Here is a 20,581-nt window from a genome sequence, read left to right on the forward strand (position 1 = left end):
ATTGATTTAGATATGTATGTATGTAGCCTATATAATTTATTTATTATGAAACGGGACAGATCCGAACGCGTTTGACTTGTGCACAGAGAAAGCCACACACACAGGGTTAAAGAGGGGAACACTGCCGACTGCCTGGGAACATCCTTTCAGGAAGTTTTCTTTTTCATAACCAAAGGAGGCATCAGAGCCAAAACTAATGTTGCCTCAGAGAAAAATCAAAGCCCGCAGTAAACAGTAAAACCGTATCCAGCCACCGGGCGCCCGGCGCTCGCCTCGAGAGGAATAAACATACAGACAGTATCGCGGGCGGTACAAGCGGTACAAAGCCGAAGGGCGCCGCGACCCAAAAGCGCACGAGCCGGACTGTCGTTTCTGTTCGCTTTGCCGCGGAAACGAACTTCTCCAGCATCGACGATCGTGCGCGCGAAAACTTCCGTCCGGCTTATGCAGTTACACTGGTAACTAACCGCCTCCAATGCGGTCACTGCAAGCGAACCGCTCGCTTTCCGCACTTTTACGCGCAGAACGTCCTCGGCGACAAAGCCCCTGGCTCCTCCTCTTGCCCCAGTGGGGGCCGGTCGCCTCGCGCTGACGGTGCCCGTCCGCGGACAGCTGCGCGCGGCACACGGTCGCTCCGAGGCGCGAGCCCGTAGCGCGCCGCGTCTGTCAGTGTGTGAGAGAGAGAGTGTGTGTGCGTGAGAGACTGAGGCGCTCGCGCAGCGCCGACCATGTCGGCTGTGAAGCGGCAGGGATCGTGGCACGAAGACATCGCCAGAAACTTGTCGAGACTCTTCTTCAGGAGCGGCTCGCAGGAGAAGCAGGAGAAGCAGGAGAGCGGCGCGGACGGTCCTGGCTCAGGCTGTAGGTACGAGGCCGGGTAGCGAAGCCACGCGCTACTGGGGACGTGAACAAACGTGCAGCGTCCAGACGGACAATGGAAACAGGAAGAGGAATATAACTCTTACACTGTTGATGTAGCGCTGTGACTGCGGACAGCGAGTGGCCGTACACTACAGTCCTGCGTGTAGGTACACTGTTACACAGTAAAGAGTCGCACTCTGAGTCAGTGCTCGTACTGTGGTACAGTACATCATGGTAATACTGTAATAAATTACACAGCAAGGGAAGGGACACTAGTCGTACTAGTAAGATACGAAGTAAATGCACACTATGGTCATACTCACACCATAGTAAGTTAGACAGTAAATGTACACTAAATGGTTGTACTGTAAGTTACAGTAAAATGACATGGTTGTATTGTGATAAGTTACACAGTTAAAAGGACACTATGGTCATACTGTGGTAAGTTACACAGTAAATGGACACTAAATAGTCGTACTATAGTAAGATACGCAGTAAATGCACACTGTATGGTTGTACTACAGTAAGTAACATAGTAAAAAGGCACTAAATGGTTGTATTGTGGTAAGTTACACAGTAAATGGACACTATATGGTTATACTCTGTTTTCGGTGGTGGACAGGGGTCAGCATGGGCACTCTGACCATTCTGCGGCTACGCAGCCCATATGCAGTAAGCTGTGATGCACTGTGTCTTCTGACACCTTTCTATCATGGCCAGCATTAAGGTTTTCAGCACTTTGTGCTACAGTAGTTCTGCTGTGGGATTAGACCAGACTGGCTAGCCTTCGCTCCCCGCACGCATCAGTGAGCCTTGGGTGTCCATGACCCTGTCGCCAGTTCACTGGTTGTCCTTCCTTGGACCACTTTTGGTAGGTACTAACCACTGCATATCAGGAACAATCCGGAAGACCTGCCGTTTTGGCGATGCTCTGACCCAGTTGTCTAGCCACCACAATTTTGCCCTTGCCTGAGTCACTCGGATCCTTATGCTTGCCTATTTTTCCTGCTTCCAACACATCAAATTCAAGACCTGACTGTTCACTTACTGCCTAATACATCCCACCCTTTGACAGGTGCCGTTATAACGAGATAATCAATGTTATCCACTTCACCAGTCAGTGGTTTTAATTTTTTGGCTGATCAGAATATGTTCATACTGTAGTAAGTTTCAAAGTAAATGGACACTCAATGTTTGTACTGTGGTAAGATACCCAGTAAAGGGACACTAATTGGTCATACTGTGGTAAGATACCCAGTAAAGGGACACTATATGGTTGTACTGTGGTAAGTTGCATAGTAAAAGGACAGTATATGGTCATGCTGTGGTAAGATACCCAGTAAATGGACACTAAATGGTCACACTGTGGTAAGATACCCAGTGCAAGAGACATGTGTTATTGCGCTCAGTCACAGCGTTGTACGCAGACACTTACTCATGGTGACACTCAGCAGTGTGAAGGTGCTTCAGAAACAGTGAGAACAAGTGTTGTTTGGACCTTATTACATGATGTCCAAGTGTCCTTTGTGTCCTGAAGTTCGGTGTGTCGAGGAGCAGTGCCATCAACACCTAGCTGGTCAGAAGATCTCCTTGTTTCCCTCCCAGGTGTAGAGTTCACCATTTGCTGTAGTGAAGTAGGGTTTGCTCAATTTTTACCTTATTGGTTCAAGACTGGTGAGGTGTATAAACATGACACTGAGCCAGCAGGTTAAGGCAGAGCCTAGTGTGTGTTGCGTACACAGCGCTCCATCTGTTTCCTGATCAGCCCGTGTGCCTCTTGCAATGTTTCTAGCTCGCAGGATAACGAGAATGATGTCGGGGGTCCCAGTCGTGAGACGAGGAAAGAGGGTCTGTCCCCGGGAGCTGTCCTCAACTTGTCAAAGGTACGTTCCTCATCTCAGAGACACTACTCCTGAATGGCTGGGTGAGATGCAAAACTCCTGACAGGTACTGGTAAAGTGCATATTAAAAATGATTGCTTTTGTGTATTTGCATTTTTGAAATGTATAAATAAATTTTCTGCTCCACCCCAGAGAGCAAAATTATATACAGCTCGCGCGTCTCTGTTAAACTTGTATGAGCTTGAATGTGTAAGAAACAGCTTGGGGCTCCTGCAGTTGTGCTCTGGGGCGGTGTGTTTGTGTGTGTGTGAGTGAGACATCAGCACTGAAAATACACTCAGAGCCTTCAGATCTTGTCTGCTGCTTTGTCTTACACTCGCAGGACATTTGCACATCTGAAAAATGCAATATTGTCGTCAGTCGCTGTTAACGTCTAGCCTTTGCTTTTGGAATTATCTTCTGAAATTCAGCTCCTGCAGACAACACAAGGACCCTGAGAAATATATTTAGAATTGTGTTTTTGAATTCATTTCCACTGGCAACAGTGCAGCAGAAGGTTGTTTTAGAGGAAGCTGCCTTCACAACACGTGCAAGTGACTGCACATTCCCCGCTGTTATTAACTATTATTTTATCGGACACTTTTTTTTCCCAAGGCATCTTACGCTGTCAGGTTCCAGTAATATGGTGCTTGCACACATGTACTCATTTGAACAGTTGGGCAATTTTTACTGGAACTATGTGGTTTTGGTACCCAGGTCAAGGATGCTTTAGCAGGATTTGAGCACAGATGCTCTGATTTCAAGACAGTGGCTCTAACCACTCCATGTTCAGTAGCTATGGGATCACATCAGACAATACTATATGCTTTGTGACAATGCTGACTTCTAAGCTGCAATGTTCTCACAAATTAATGTTTGCAAGAATATGTATATTATACAACCTGTATTTATAGGGGGAAGAATATAGAACACGATACAGTAAAGTCTGTATTATCCGACCTTCGGTTATTCAACATTCCGGAATATCTGTCATACCCGGCATACCACATGATGTCATCAACTTTGATGCGCATGTATTCGGTCTTCACAAAACCACTTGATAGGAAGGACGAGATAACAGCTGATTGTGAGATTGAATGCTTAAAAAAATAGGGGAGCTCAAAGTACATTGCTTTAAAACTTTAGGATTTACACTAAATCCAATGCAAAGCAAGAGAAGTAAAACAGAAAAACTATTTTAAACCTTGTAATTTTATTAAATAACTTTTATGTTGAACATCTTGTACAATACAATACAGTACAAGTAATTATTAATAAAAAACAGGTTTTCAAACTTACAGACTTTCGTGTTTCTTTTATCCTGCATACATTTCTGCATTGTCTGATTTTTTCAGTTATCTGACCTATCACCAGTCCCATTTAAGTCGGGTAATAGAGACTTTACTGTATTGTATATAAAAATATGAAAGAATATACTGTATTAAGAATATACAACGTACTGCATATAATGTATAGATGAATTTACTGTATTTAAGAATATGGAAGAATGCATTGTCCATCTATTCAGTTTCAATAACCACTTGTCCCGAGCAGGGTTGCAGTGAAACGGAGTGTACCCCAGAGGCATTGTGTGCAACGCTGAGGTTGGGTACACCCTGGACAGCATGCCAGTCCATCATAGGTTAGCTGCATGCACAGTCACTAACCCTTTCGCACACCAAGGGCAGTTTAGCATCACCAGTTCACCTGAACTGCATGTCTTTGAGCTGTAGGAGGAAACCGGAGCACCTGGAGGAAACGTACGCAGTCCCCGGGGGAGAAAATGCAAACTCCACACAGACTGAGTAGGGATCACATCCACATTCTCTCCCACAACCCAGGTGCTGTGAGCCAGCAGCGCTACTCGCTGTGCCGCTGTACACTGTATAAAAGAATATATAAGAATGTACATTATATAATGGAAAAATGACTTTGTGAGGGATGCAGCTCATCAGAGCCTAATGCTCTCCCTCACTGCACTGAACAACTGTAGGAGCAGCAGGTCACTCCCTGTTAAAGGGCTGATGTTCCTCTTTTGCACCACTGTTTCTCACGAACTGAATCACAAGAGCCAGGCGGTTAGATCATGTGACAGCGTGCACGTGAACATCAGAGGAGAAACATGAGCCACAGAAGCATATTCTCATTTTCCTGCAGAATTATTTGTGCGGTGTTAATAACAGCTAGCAGCTGGCAAACATCTGCATCTTAAGGTTGAGTTTATAAGGATTCGTGTTCTGTCTGGTTAAATTTTCTCATGTTTTGCATTCTTGCCTAGCTTATGATCACCTTGAAATATTCCCTGCATCAGACTAATAACACCCACACTCACCACACTTGTCTTCTTCAGTTTATGTGTGCATGTGTGTAGCTGCTTGCTTACTGACATGAGGTTTGACCATGGCTCACACTGACCTCCCTTCTCGGGGATCTTAGACTGAGGTCAGCAGAAATAGTGACAGGGTCAGTGGTTCCTGTAACAGCGTGTTCCCAATAGCCGAGGGTACGAAATAGCCCAACTGCGGCAGGTCAGGGAAAGCTTCCAGGTCCGGATTGGGTTGCTCCTTCCTCTTTAGGACCAGCAGGATGTTGCTGATGTTATGGCCCTTTTGGCAGAGCTGCCCTGAAAGTCACAGTGCTGCTGAGTGGACTTCGCTTGTGGCTATGTTTTAAAGCACGCTATCACGTTTCTGGGCCCAAGGCTGATTATTACATTTACATTTAGTCTTTTGCACTGAGTCAGAACTAACTGTTTGAAGGCACCTTTTCCATGAGTAACTGCATGAGTAACTGGAGACAGAGGGCAGTACTTTTGATTCACAACCCTACTAGCTCCCATCCCTTTTTCATAATCTGGGTTGTGTATCCGAGGGCCAGACCTCTATTACCCCCCAGTGTGGCAGTTTGCCTCACTCTGCCATTGTCTTGCTGCCCATACTGTATGTGCCTCAAAGCCCTGGAGGTCATTGGATAGAAAACTGAAGGTCACTAAGCCACTGTGGCCCGCAAGCTGCAGAGGTTTATGATGGCAGAGGCTGGTGACATTTACAGATTCTGCCCCTTGGTTTGCCTTCTGAACGTGATGACTCTACAAGATACCCATTTTTTTGTGACAAAGATATAGAGGATTAGGCACTGTGTGAATTAACTGGTGTCATTTTAGGGAAAGTGGCAGTGGTCTTTACAGGCCTTCTGCTGGCATTGTTCAGACTTTACCTTTACCTTGGTCTTTCACTTTGGATTAAGTAACCCTGAGAATATTTCTGTTCCATTTCTAAAAGTGTGAAAGTGTTATTGGAGTGTTATTATTATTTAAGAGTAGGAAAGTGTTATAGAGTAAAACGTGTTACATTATGTAAGGGAAACACAGCAACTTTACATGTTCCCACTGAACGCTTTGGTGTTAACGTGTTGGTTAATTATTACACGCAGCTCATTCAATGTTATAAATTAATCATAGATGTCCGGTGCTGCTGTGCTCATGGAAAGTATTCACACTAACAGCATCAAATGATCTGGGCTAGAGAATGAACGTATGAACGCGCTGAGCAGTTTGGTAGTGAAATATATAATTTATGAGAACTGTCTGCCTTCTCTGGCTACATCGAAAAGGCCGCCTGTAATCCCAAGCCACATTATTGTAGTCTGCCGAAGCCATTCAGTCATTTTAACATCTTTTGAAAGGAGGGCTGGGTCAGGTGAAATGCATCATAATTTTTTTTTCCATGGTGTCTAGTCTTGTAAGGGCTGATTTTCTCTGACAGATCCTGTTGCCTCCCTTATTCTGGACTTGGAAGTAGCACTTCCAGAAGGGCGGGCGTGGTTTATGTTTTAGCTTGTTAAATGCAGCAAGACATTACATTCAGAGTGAAAATATAGTTAGCTTCGATGCATGGACCTACAGAAGATACTTCACATCGCAGGCTTTAGATAGGAGATGTATAAGTGTAGGCTGTAGCTAAAGAATGCTCTGTGTAACACAATATTGTTGGCATACACACCATTCAGGAAAAACTTGACTGAAAACGAGAGCCCTCATCTCAAAACAATGTGTGACCCATCTGTTTGGTGTGCACTGTGTGTTTCACTACGTGCACCATGATTGTGTTTCTCTTCGGGTGATGCTCCTGAAAGGGTTTGGCAGGTTACTTGGGTCACAGCAAAGGCTGTGTTTAGGGAGTGAAGTAGGTCAGTGGTGGTAACATGCTGGAAGCAGCCTTTCCCATGGAACAGCTGCCTGTCACGAGGCCAAAGAACGAGAAGAATCCTTTTGCCCGGATGTGTCGTGTACAAACTGATGGGTGCTCCTGGTCTTCAGTGGCATCCTCCGGGTGGTATGTGCAGAACAAAAAGACAAAGCACAAAGAGAAGAGATATTTGTGTGGAGAGCTGAGGTGGGCTGAACACCAGGCTCCTCATGCATTATTCAGCCCACCTCATTGTCAGAAGTGACTACAAGCGCTCTGTACACCATCCTTATCTGGATCCACGCCATGTGACGATTGTGTGGACAGATGTGTGCAAGCCCCTATCAGAAGAGGTGGTTTAACGGCGTCACTGTCCAAATGGTGGAACATTAAGGGATAGGGTCAGGGTTAAGGTTACGGTTAGGATGAAGGATCTGAAGAGGTCCTTCAAGTTCACACTTCACCAAGGTAAGGAAAGCATTGAGGTAAAATGAGGGTTAGGGGCAGGGTTATGGTGAAGGATTTAGGGGTAGGGTAAAGGATCTGAACACACGGGTTTCTCCACTGCTGACAGAGCCATTTACATGGTGCAGGTCCCTGTTCTCTGAAAATGTAATGGGATGCATTTCAGTCACAGCATTAATTATGTGGCCACGTTAAGCAGGACTCAAGGCTGACTTGGCGATGACTCCTCGTCGAAGATTACATCGCCTAGTACAGCCTATTGCTCATAAGCTCATCCACCCTCCATTCCACTTTATAGACACACGCACTTGCCTAACTAAGGAACACGCTTGCCCTGTTAAAGACTATGTATGAGTCTGGTGCTAAATTTATGTTTCCCAGATGAAAGAATTTTGCAAACCTGCTTAATTTTGAATGCAGGATTCATTCTGCTTCATAAGGTTTTACATTTACTTTAGTTCAGGCCAGCTCAGCACAGGTAACTTTACGGGTAACTCAGCATTATTTCTAATTTACTTAGTCCCTTGAAAGATATTTCTACAGAGGCATTTCTACTGCTGGTCTTGTGGCAGTACAGATGTGGGCTCGAATGTGCCCTAGTCAGGTGTACTCAGAGGAGCTTTAGGTGTGCTCTTGTCCTGTGGTCAGGTGTACCGTAGACAGGTGTACTGTAGTCAGATGTGCTATTATCAGGTGTTGTCAGGTGTGCTTGTTGAGATTAAGGTGACAAAAATATAGGAAGGCCTTCATTCCCAGGACAACAAATACATCCTCCTGAACCCAGTTTTTTTGTATACTGGACACATTGTGTCTCAGTAGCAACTGTCAGACAGGTGACCTTAATTCTGGCCCCATACTCAGATCTGTAATCTTTAAATCTGTACTAATCTCAAAATGTTTTATCTCCCCCCGGAAGGCATAATATAGGAAGAGCTTCCTCTGGAGGACATGTCGTTCCTACAGAGATCTCAGATCTGGGCCTTGAAAAAAAACGATGAGCACTTTTTTCCCAAAGTTTGCTGTGATAAACTGCTATCCACTGCGACTTTGTGGACTTCAGACTGTAGAAGTGGTGATCTGTTTAAAATGTGTGGTGAACGACACCAAATGAGTGCATGACATTGCTGGTTACTTTGGTAGATGTATAGTTTACCTTTGAATCTGAAGGTCGCAGGTTCAAATCCCACCTCCTGTGGTAGTACCCTTGAGCAAGGAAATTACCATAAGTGCTCCAGTAAAACTTACCCAGCTGTATAAATGGGAAAACAATTCTGAGTATGTTAACCTTGTTAGTCACTTTGGGGGAAAGTGTCAGATGAATGAGTAAATATTAATAAATAAATAAATATTGGCAGGGTGGCACACTGAGTAGTGCTGCTGTCTCACAGCACCTGGGTGGTGCGAAAGGATGTGGGTTCTATCTCCGCTCAGTCTGTGTGGAGTTTGCATGTTCTCCCTGTGTCTATGTGGCTCTCCTGTGGGTACTCTGGTTTCCTCCCACAGTCCAAAGACATGCTGTTCAGGTTCTCCCATAATGTGTGAGTGACAGAGAGAGTGTGTTCCACTGATGTATGGATGAGTGACCTAGTGTAAGTAGTGTATCTAGCAGTGTAAGTCACCTTGGTGAATAAGGTGTGTGGGCTGGTAACACTTCAAAGTATCCATTGGAAGTCACTTTATAGAAAAGCGTCTGCTAAATAAATAAATGTGAATAATATAAATGTAGTACTTGCTCATAGGTAAAACCCAATACATACAGGGCCAGTATTTTCTGAAATCACCTCAAGGTCATTAAGATCTCCAAATCTATTTGTATATTAAAATGTTAATGCAAAAAGCCTGTGTACTAAGATGAACTCAAAGGAAAAAATAAAGAGAAGGCAAAACATCATTTAGTTTTAAGATCGCATGTAGTGGAGTTTTGGTGATGACGCAGTCATGGAAACAGACCCTCCTATCACACGTGAGCCACAACATCCATGAGAACTGCCATGTTGGCAGGCCCAGTCTGAGGGCACGGCTGGGGTGCGAGTGCCACTAACAGTGGGAATGAAGGAGTTAACGGTGGTATGGGCAGGGTGGGGGGAGGGCTGCTGAGCTGGAGGGGGAGGGGGAGTGCTCTGCTTCCCTGACACATTTGCATCAGCGAAAGGCTGCTTCTGTAAAAGGAGAGCTGAGAGAGACTGAGTTCGGCCGCCCCTTGGTGCTCATTTTTCTCTCTCTCGCCTCCCTCTTTCCCTCCCCCCCCCCTTTCTTTCTCTCTCACTCGGCTGTGTCTGTGCTGCTGCTGTGGCAGCTGGGTGGTGAGAAAGTTAACCGGCTTCCCACTCTCTTTCTTTTCCCCTTTCTGCTGCGGCGGCTCTGCCCGTTGTCTGTTTCCCAGGCATTCCAGGGCTCCGCAGGGGAAGAGAAGGGCAGCACGCTGGCTGATGAAGGAGGGTCCCCCTCAGAGCCACCTCTGCACCGACCTGCCCCAAGCCCGCCCCCCAGCTGGCCTGCACCCACGCCTCCTTTAGATGCCTTCTTCCGGAAGCTGGGCAGCCTGTTCCAGTCACCCGCAAAGGCAGACACGCGAGACCCAGCGGACGCTGATCCCAAACAGCCTGAGCGGGATGCGGCGGTGGACAAGGGGGGTATGACATGGGAGGCGGGAGGATGCCAGGAGCCCCGTGACCCTGCCGGCCCACCGCTGGGAGAGGGAGGCACGCATTGCTCGCTCCAGGAGGGGCAGGAGACCACCACGGAGGAAGAGGAGGGGGACGAGGGAGGCGGGGGAGGTGCAGGGAGGCTGCTGGAGCAATCCCAGAAGGAGAGCAAAGGCACAGATCTCCAGGAGCAGCGGCACCTGTAAGTGGCCTCTTTTCTCCTTTCTCTTGTTGCCGCGGAGACCATGCTGCAACACACTGACAGCAGTCCTACTGCGTATCAATGCCATTATTTCCCTGCTTCATATCCAGTGAAGCAGAAGCACTAAGTTATAGCGCTGATGTCAAGACTAACCAAACTAACCATCAGTGGTGTAACTAGAATAACCAAGCTCATCAGTGCTCATTGCATGGCTTAGATTTTCTGGCCTTTCACTTTGACAGTTTGCACCTGATGAAAATGACCGTGATCTTCTGTAGACTGACCTTCTGTTGGTTTTATACGAGTTTCTATAATGTTTCAGGTGTCTCAACTCTTGCACATCCAGAGCTTGATGTAATAAGTGCACTGCTAAAAATATGTTGGTTTGCCGGCAGTGGGGTCCCAGCGAGGGCTCGACTTCAAAGAGAGTGTGGGAGACTTGTGGAGGACTTGGGAAACCACAAAGAGTGGAGGGACGCGACTGCCAGTGAGGGCGAGGTGCTCATCGCAAGGGTTAGGGGGAGTGGGAACAGTCCTTCTGGCCTCGAACAGCACGCCGTGTGACTGCATGGCGAACGAGTGCCAAGAGCAAATGCCATAAAAGCTTGTTTGTGCGGGTTTGATTCGAAGGAAAGTCGTCGGTTTGTGAAGCACAAGTGACCACTTTCCCTGGAGGTCCTCTGTGCTGCCTTTACGTTGTCAGAGGCTGGAGAGACACAACATTAGATTACCTTTACTTTCATTCATTTAGCAGATGCTTTTCTCCTAAATGACGTACTTCTCAGAAAACAATACAAAAAGTGTATCACATCAACAGAAGGAGAGATTTGGATGTAGACACATAATTCTTGAAAGCAATTTGTCTAATGCCACAGTATATACCCTGCACCATATGGAGCTTTATTTGAATTATTAAACAGATAACAAATAGTACATTAGTACATGTTTATTGAGCACGCCAGAGATGAGAGGAGAAGTGGGTCCAAAAGTTTTACATTCCCGTTCGGCCTTTCAAATGAGGATCAATGAGGAAACAGGGTTTGGCCGTCTTATTACATTTGCTGTAATATCAAGTGCTTTTACTACTCTTCAGAGCAAGAAATTACAAAACACGCTGCTAAAAGTCATCCCATAATTAAACTTTCTTGGAGGATGAATCCGATCTAGATGAATGCTTTTTTTGTTGCTGTTATTATCACACCTCCAGGACAACAGATTGCACAGTTCAGTGTGTATGAGCTTCTACATACGGTTGCTGGCAGTGGTGCTGAGTGAAGATTTAGTTAGTGTTCCTGTAGCTGGTCCCCATTGCTCTAACGCCAGACTTTCCTTCACTCTCCCATTGTCTCTGGTACGTAAAGCGACATACATTCCTGCATCAGTACTGCACCGGGAACATAATATTGATGTAATGTACAGTTCCTGTGCCGAACGGGCTACACGTGCTATGAGAGACTGCTCTGTTACAGTCACATGTTGCAATGATCCTTGGCACCAAGCTGGATTTCTGTTTAGCAAATGGAAGTTATGTCATCCTGTGGGGCATTAAGGCACAGTGTGGTACAGGGGGACGGGCTGTAACTGCACAGCTTTGTCATCAGCACGTGAGGCCCATCATGATGGCATTTGGATGGTGGGTGGTGCCTACGTTCTGTGGGCAGCTCCCTTTCCAGCCGTCCGCGATTGCAGTGTCACTCTCGGCCTGTATGGTGCATATTCTTCGGTGTGGTGGCAGCCCCCATGTTGTGCGGGACGATTTTCTGGGGTTGTACTCCTAATGGCCCTGCTACCTCTCCCTTCCTGCTGACCATGCCCAGGGCATCCTGCTAGCGCTCACTCTCACCTGTCTGTTCTGTGGAGTTTGGGATCTCTGAATTTTTCAGCCCTGCAAAAAAATTTAGAAACAGTTTTTCCAGAGAAGAAGCAGTACCGTGTATTATAGAAGAGGAATTAAAGGAGGCAGTGAATGAGGCAGAAGTACTAGGTCAGTACCTAGAGGGGTCTAGCCAGGTACAGCATCGCTCTGATGGCAGTGGCTGGAGAGAAGATCTAGATTTAGAAACTAAAACGTGTAGAGTTAGCGAAAAGGAAACATCACGGCCGGCGAAGGGCGCTGGCTGGAAATTGCTGATAAGTAGAGAAAAAAAAATTGCGGGAAGTATGAACACATAGGAAGCTGTGTATTTGTGAAGTGCACAGGCTTTTCCTCTTCTCCAACTGGCCACTCGCTGGTCACATTGTGCTGGGCTTCGTGGGACTCTACAGAGAGAGTCGGTCGCTATATCCGTACGTGAGCCACTGCCTCGGTCCCACTTGCGAACCCCTCGTCTCTCAGATTCCCTGTGAGTCACTTCACACACGTACAGGCTGCAGGCTTTCAGTGAAACAGAAAGATTGCTGTGGGACCCAGGGGTCAGGGATGAGGGTTCGAAACTTTGTGTTCTCTGTACTTGCCCTTGAGAAACAGTTTGTTGACGAGTCTTTACTCAATTTAACTGACATGATAAATGGGTCCAAAGTTGTGAATAGATGACAGCGGTGTCGTTAATTAAATAGCGACGGCTGAATAGACTGATGGAAATAATACATTTCTTTTCAGCTGAGTGACATTGCTGCGCAAGGTTAGAGGCATCTGGGAAGTAGTATTTTGGCGGTGCACTGCGCAAGGCAGTAGTCAACCGGGGAGAATAACGTCACGCAAAGCGGTGAGTTCTGACAGACAAGAAACAGCCGAAATTGTCGGCGAAGGTGAAACTGTTTTTCACACCGGGAGAAATGGGCCAAACAACGATTCTATTCATAGCTCAGCAATTAAAGTACAGGGGAGTGGGATAGCCACTCAGAGACTGCAAAACAGGGACAGCACAAGGGAATCAAATTAACTGAAATGATGTGGTTGACAGGCAGGAGATGGCAGGGGTGTGATGGCTTGTGCTGGGGGGAGTGGCTACATTAAATTTAGACACTAAAATTGTAATAGAAAACCTGCATGATTACAGATACGAGCCTGCCTCTGATCGTGGTCTTTTTGGTGGTTAAAAAACTAAAATGACTCATGGCGAGGATCAAAGCAACACGACCACACTGACCATGAGCTGCAAATAGACTTGGGGGGCCCGGCAGAGGAGACCACAGAAGAGTGACCGGGGGCAGGGCTAGTGTCTCAGAGAAGTGTGTGGTATAGAAGGGAGGTGTCTGAGGGTTACCACCTTCTTTGAGGTTCTCCTCATGCTCTAAACTTGGGGATTGGTTTGTAGAAAAGGTGCTGTCCATTAAATTGGATGGTGGGTATTTCATTTAGAAATAGTGCCTCATTCAGATTCATTTAAGAATGATTTGTGTTATATCATGTTGATCAGGCATCATTTTGCATTCAGATTTATTAAATATACTTTTTTTGGGGTTTTTCAAAAAAATTGACTTTTGTGTTGCTTCGGAGTATTTACAGTTGGTATATCTTTGCTGTGTTTTTTGGAAGTGCCCTGTTAATTTGCTTCAGGGCTCAGTGAGGGAAGCCGAAGCGGGTGTAGCGGAACACGTGGCTGCTGGACTTCCTCCTCGGCACAGCCGTGAAGTGTGAGCAAGTGCCAGTTAATGTGCGACAGGAAGTCCATGATGAGAAGTAATTACCCGAGGCTGGGCGTGGATCAGTGCACTGCGAAAGGGCCGCTGTGCAGTCGGAGAGGGTGGGTGGAGGTTGAGGTGGGGGACGGTTTGAAATGAGACACATGGGCGCCGCGGGTCTGCTTGTTCAAAGCCCCCTTTGCTCTCCACCCAGGGAAGCCATTACTCACTCGGGCAATGACTGTGTGTGTGTATGTGGGGGGGAGTGTGTCCAAGGAGTCGGCAGGAAGAGCCTGACTTGGTCAGAATAGTTTCGGCAGGGAAGGGAAGTGGGGGTGGGGGATTTACTTTGCCAGAATGAGCTGCAATCTTTCCGTCCATCACTCACAAACTGCGCTCAGTCCAGTTGTCTCAATAAGCCATACACACACGCACACACACACACACACACACACACACACACACACACACACACACACACACACAGAGTCGTGCTGTCAAGTCCGTACCTCCAAAGGTACAAAGGACCCCGTTATCCACAACATGACAGCACAGCCTGTTCTGCGTCTGTTTAATGCCACGGTCAACTCTGTCCCAAGACACCAGCGCTGTCAGTTCCGTACTCAGACAGAGAAGGAGAAATCCAGCTCTGCGACGTGTGCTAATACAGCAGTCCTAGCCTCGGAGCTGTAGAAGATCTCCATGCTCCACAGCCCGTGGGAGCTGTCACAAATCAGAATGGCTGTCGGAGGCCGCACAGTCTGACAAGATGCCGTCACTCTGTTTCAGGCTACCCACACTCTCAGAATTAACCTCCCACACGTAATTCATGTCTATTTTTGTGTACTTGTGTTCTTCCACTTGTGTACAATCAAGGCAGCTCTTTCCCTTGATGAGTCCACATTTTTATCACTTTGTGATGATACTCTGCCTGTGAGCTCTTTAAATTACTCACCCCTTCCAACTGTATTGGAAGATTTCTGTGAAGTTTCACAGCTCCCTTGTGGTTTAACCATAATGTTGCAGGTATTTTGAGTAAATAAAATGAATATTGAAAAGCACTGCAAAAGGCCACACACACACACACACACACACACACACACACTCACACAAACACATTGTCTGAAAGCGGGATCGCGGCGAACTGGAGCCTAACCCAGCAACGCAGGGCACAAGGGGAGGGGACACAGCCTCGGCCAAGTCTGCTGCGCCACCGTGCCCTCTCCCTTTGCAAACGGCCAATTATGTTTAATAATGACCTGTCTCATGTCCACATATTATTTGATCTAGCTGTTACTGCATAGTCATCAACTCAGTGCGAAAAGCTTATTGCCTTTCAAATCACCCATGTGCCTTTGCTGTAACACTGTAACATAATGCACTTTCCAGTCGTCTACACACTCACACTTGCTGAAACTGTTTGTCCCAAGCGGGGTTGCGGCGAGCTGAAGCCTAACCTGGCAACACAGGGCACAGGGCCGGAGGGGGAGGGGACACCCAGGACGGGACGCCAGTCCATCGCAAGGCACCACAAGCAGGACTCGAACTCCAGCCCCACCAGAGAGCAGGCCCCAGCCAAACCCGCTGTGCCGCCGCACCCCTCCTAGAAATAAAAATAAATAATGAATAAATAAAATTCAGTTATTACCAATGATTGGCTGTTTTGCTGTTTGGGTTTGTTTTTTTGTTTTTGTTTTTATACTTTAGGTTTTTTTTTTGCACATGCTTGATTGACAATGAGTGGAGCACACTGCAAAAGGATGTAGGACACTGAAAATTTCAAAATTTTTCCAAATTGCTGTGACACCTGATAAGTTCATTCAGGGGTGTGCTATGTTGTCTGTCCAGTGATTGCAACATAGGCTCTCAAATTGGAGGTAACTGCTCCACAATCAAAGCAGGTTGCCAGAAGCGTACAGTGATAGCGGGACTGAAAACACCCTATGCACCATTGTGTTTTTGGGACAATAGTTCACAAAACAGATGTGTGCTTTTGAGGACAGTTTTCCTATAACACTGTGTTCGGCTTTGCTTTTTGTGAAGGTTATGCACCTGCTGTCCTTCATATGGTTAAACAGTATCCTGAAGTCAAAAATTAAAATTGTACTTGCATTGTGGTGGGGGCTTGGTTTGAGAAGGTGTTGAGGGGGTTTGAGATTCAGTTAGTTTAGTAGAAGCAGGAGAAGATCCTTGAGCAGGACAGTCTCTTCAGCAGCTCACCATTAATTTTTGATCAATATATTTGTGAGCTGCTTTTCTACATGTTATTTTGACATTGGTGTCAGTTCTCTGTTACAGTAGAATCACAGATGTATCCACTGACTGTTTACTCACCGTTGTGTCATGTTTGTGTGCAGGGTCCTGAATGAAGTATCGAAAGAGGTTGACCCTACAGCATGCAGTATAACTGCCAAGAGCAATCTGCTGTTGGAGGATGGTGCCAATGACCGCTTCCAGTTGGCAGTTGCATGCCCTCCAGTTGTTACGTATGGGACATACCGAGGCCGAAGGGAAACTGGGAGGATGAAGAGGAGACGTCAAGAGCAGGGTAGCTCTGCTGCTCCAGAAGGAGAGGAGAAACAGTGCTACAATGGCAGTCTCTCAAATTCCTCGCTTCTAGAAGAGGAGGATGCTGGCTTGGTGTCTGCCTCTTCAATAGCAGCTCACGTCACAGATTCTCAAGGAGTAGATGCTCAGGCATCAGGATGCAACGCAAGTCCCCATGCTGGGGTTCCTGCCACTTGTAGCATTCCACTTTCTACACTGCCGAGGGGCAGCTCGACCCACAGTGCCTTATCCCACGACAAGGAAGGGGAGCACATTACAGGGCCCCACTCTGGAGCAAATTCAGCAGTGATACCCATGTCTTCTGCTGGGAAGGACTCCACTGAGATGTGGACCTGTTTTCCACATGTAGATGGTAAAGAGCAAAAGTGTTTGAGGGAGAAAGTGACTCAGGCAACAGCTGATGTTGTCAACAGAGATACAAAAGCAGGGTCAGAACAAAAAGAAACATCATTACTGCAGTGCTTGCCGGGGTCACCTTGGGCAGCAGGTGATGGTGGAAGCGCACTAGATGACATGCCTGGGGCAGGGGATTGTGGATCAATGCCAGTCAGTGATGGCTGTTTGGAGAATGTGGGCCTAGAAGAAGCTTTTCATCTGGAGTCCAAACTGTTAGTCTCTAACATTCTGAAAAATGCTCTTGCTGCCCTTGAGAAGATTGAGAATTCAGAACATGATGGTAGGACACTGTCAACAACCAGTGGGGCTTGCAGCTCTGATTTACCCACTGAACTAGGAGAAAGTACAGAAGTCTGTTTTCAGAAGGAAGTGAATTTTCTGGAACAGGATTATGATGGCAGCTCCATGCAGTCCTCGGGCTACCAGTCCATTGTTGGATTGGACACAGACAGCAGAAATCATTTTGGTTTGAACTTTGACCTATGTTCTTCTTTGGGCCTTCCAGATCATAGAGAGAGAGAGCAGATCCCTGTTGAGAGCCAAAACCTCACATCTTCTTCGGAAGTCTGTAGTTCATTAGACAGCAGGAATGGAGGCCATGAGGAGGAAATGCATTTTCAGCCGAGCAGTGACATTGAGTCTGCCAAGCTGATTGTGCAAGAAGAAAAAACAGACCATGTTGAAAGCAAAGGTGATGTCTGTAATCAGAAGAACAGATCAAATTCTTTCAGTGAAGCACTGTATGTAGAACAATGTGTAGACAAAAATAATGGTGACATATTCAAACAAGTAAATAATATGTTTGAGCAGCTGGAGTGTGTCCCAGGTGGAAGGAGTGAAGACAAAGCACAGGTTGAGCAAATTTCAGGGGGTAATTACTTCAATAGGGTGCTTTCTATAGAATGCAGTGAAGGACCAATAAGTGAATTTCTCAGTTTACCAAAAGACTCCACCGAAAGTAATGAACAAGTTCACAGTGTGTCCATTAGTGCCAAGGACATGGTTTTGCCAAAACTTGACAGAGCTCATGAGGAAAAAATAAAGATCAGTACTGAGAACAGTAAGCTTAGCAACCAAGTGGAGCATGAGAAGTCTGTCTCTATAGGACCTGTTGGAAGCAAGGTGGAAAACAAAATATTTTGTCAGGAAGGAAAGGTAACACTGTCCACTGTCCAGCCAAACATAAATGAGGATTTAAACAAGGTTCCTGAAATGCCCACTCTGTTCACAAAGTCCTTAGAAAGTTGTGAGAAGCTACTTGTCATACATGGGCCTTCAGGTGGTGATTCTATAAGCAAAAGTGACGAGTCACAAAAGAGTCATGCAGGGTCTGTGTTGGATGGCCTTGACGGAGTTAGTCACCTGGAGCAATGTGGTACAGGAACTCTGCAGGATCTGCGAGAGAAGCTGAGCGTAGGAGATCAAAGTTTTATTCTGGCAGAGGGTCACTTAACGGCCGTCACTGAGGATGGACCTGACAGAGAGTGTGAAGACAACACCCCTCAACAGGCTAGACTGGGGCAAATGGGTGATGCTGATGGGCAAGCAGGCCCTCAGGACTTGGATAACCCAAAGTGCCATGCATTACTCTCAGCTCCCGGTACAAGTAATGAGAATGGACAACTGAAGAGTGCATTGAAAGCCTCTAACTGTGTTCTCCTTACTGAGTCATGGCAGGACTTACAGATACCCAGGCAGGGTGCTGGAGGGAGCTTTCAGGATAGTGTTAACAGCCGGGCATCCAGATTCGGCACACAGAATAGGAAGGTACTGCCCGACCTGTTACCAGGGGCCTCCCGGAGTGAATTGTCCAGCCACCACCCCCACAGGTTCCTCGATACAGACATGCAAGAGGGTGTCAGCGGGTTTGCCATCATAAGTGAAGAGGAGGAGCCCGATAGCGTGTTTATCAACGACACCGGTGTGACACTCAGTCCTACATCACGTCGAGGAAAGGTATATCCCTTCTCCCTGTCACCCATCTATGAGGAGGAGAGCGCTCGGGAAGAGGCCTGTGTAGATGAGCGACGGGATCAGCTTCTGATGCAGGAGGACCTGCGGAGTGTGGAGCAGCAGGCCTCCTCCATCCTGTCCCTGCTGCAGTCTGTCAGTGAGCGCCTGCAGTCGAGCACCTTCTCTGACTCCTTGCAGGACTCATGCGAAGACTACCCAACCCTGCTGCGGCGTCCCTCCTGGGACTGCTACCCAGACGAGGAGGAGCCACAGACAACTGAGGAACACCAAAGCATCCTCATCCCCCGACAAGGGGGAAGTGAGCGAGAAGAGTTGTTAAACCAGCCATTAGATTTTGGCAAACCTAGTGCCCTCTGCTCTAAGGATCCTTTGGGATGTGGAATCGGGGCAAGACAAGTTTCTCTACCCCAGGAAGAAGAGCAGATACCTTCAACCGAGTCCAAGTTGATGAGTGCAACCAACACTCCATTCTATAACTATCTGAAGGAAGCCAGGTCTCTGTTACCACATATCACGGATGTCGAACACAAGCCTCAGGCTACATTATTCCAGCGGCAGGATAACACAGCTTCTCTGGCCTCAGCTGTAGGGGTGAGTCAGAGAACATGTACAGATCAGTTGTCAAAGGGCCGTAATCTTCGGAACGTCACAGCTGTGACAGGTTTTCATCTCTTGCAGAACGTGATTAATGACATGCCAGAACGAGCCATCCCAAGGCCCACACAGGTAATATTGTGATTAATGTCTTTTCGTAAATCTTTTTGGGGTGCATGACCATAATACATTTTCAGGTTTTTTTCATGGTTACTATAATATTTGCAAGGCTCTAGCCTAAGCCAAGTATGCTAAATCCAACGGTGAGCGGACTCCACCCTTTTATTTCATAATAATGCCCATGGATTTAGAAAGTAGGGCAGTTCTTTTCTGACTTTAAGCTATGTGAAAGTCTGTGGTAATGTTATTTACTTTCCCTTGGTGCAATACCTTGTTGGTTCTGATTCTGTGCAACCTCCTTGAGAGGGCCGTTCTTTTTAATTTCAGTACACACTGCTATACATCAGCACATATATGATAAGAAATGAATCCACAGAATCTAGATGTGACTCAGATGCAAGGGACACAAATACTGCAGTATTTTGTATGTAGATGTACCGCTCCTTAGAATTTGAAATGGGAAACAGGTTTCCGAAGAAACGACTTGTTTTGCGTTTTGCATACATTATCTCTGCTTTCAATGCATAGAGGAAACAAAAGACCACACATGTTGAAACAATCCAGCCTGGCTCTTGAACAAAGCTCTAATTTTTTGTGTTTTGCATGAATTGTGCTGCTTCACAATGCTACAAATTTTCCCTGTGTGAGAACTGCCTGGCTTTGCACTTTCTTATTTGTATATGTGCGTGTGGCCTTGGTAACTAATATGGAAAAATTTTTCAGAATAAAATGTTCCAGAAAGTTTAGTAAACTCTGAAAAATAGATATTCTCTGGATTTTAGGATTGAAAAAACATTTCTTAAGGTTAGCTTTGTTTAAAAACTGTACGTGCAGAAACTTTCATGTATTTTTTACTAAAGTGGGGTGGGAATAATTTGTTTTAAAGTAGCAGTCAGTTTGAAGTGCCCACAGTGACAGCAAGACAAGTGTGTCTGTATGTTTTCAGTCTTTTGTTACCCTAATGAAAACACCCAACATAATAAAGATTTTTATACAGTGGCGAAAAAAGGCTTTTGTAGTATGATAGATTAGCACTGAAAAACATGTTTAATAACAGAATCATGGGTATTATATAATGGAGGCTTGGAGTTACTCTGGGTTGGGTGTGCACACCTCAGACTGGTG

At 46.3% G+C, this 20,581-nt stretch overlaps 1 protein-coding gene across 2 annotated transcripts in view; it reads left to right on the forward strand.

Moving 5' to 3' along the window:
• Positions 1 to 204: 204 nt before the first annotated feature.
• LOC108936207 (uncharacterized) overlaps positions 205 to 20,581 on the forward strand; it is a 41,584-nt gene continuing 21,207 nt past the window's right edge. For both annotated transcript variants that reach the window (XM_018755422.2, XM_018755423.2), the window contains exons 1-5: positions 205 to 865; positions 2,654 to 2,744; positions 9,777 to 10,240; positions 16,162 to 19,333; positions 19,421 to 19,468. In XM_018755422.2, coding sequence (XP_018610938.2) covers positions 729 to 865; positions 2,654 to 2,744; positions 9,777 to 10,240; positions 16,162 to 19,333; positions 19,421 to 19,468 — 3,912 coding nt within the window. In that variant the 5' untranslated portion in view covers positions 205 to 728. The remainder of the gene's footprint in view (positions 866 to 2,653; positions 2,745 to 9,776; positions 10,241 to 16,161; positions 19,334 to 19,420; positions 19,469 to 20,581) is intronic.

The sequence above is a fragment of the Scleropages formosus genome, chromosome 4 (assembly GCF_900964775.1).
Source record: "Scleropages formosus chromosome 4, fSclFor1.1, whole genome shotgun sequence".
Taxonomy (NCBI): Eukaryota; Metazoa; Chordata; class Actinopteri; order Osteoglossiformes; family Osteoglossidae; genus Scleropages; species Scleropages formosus.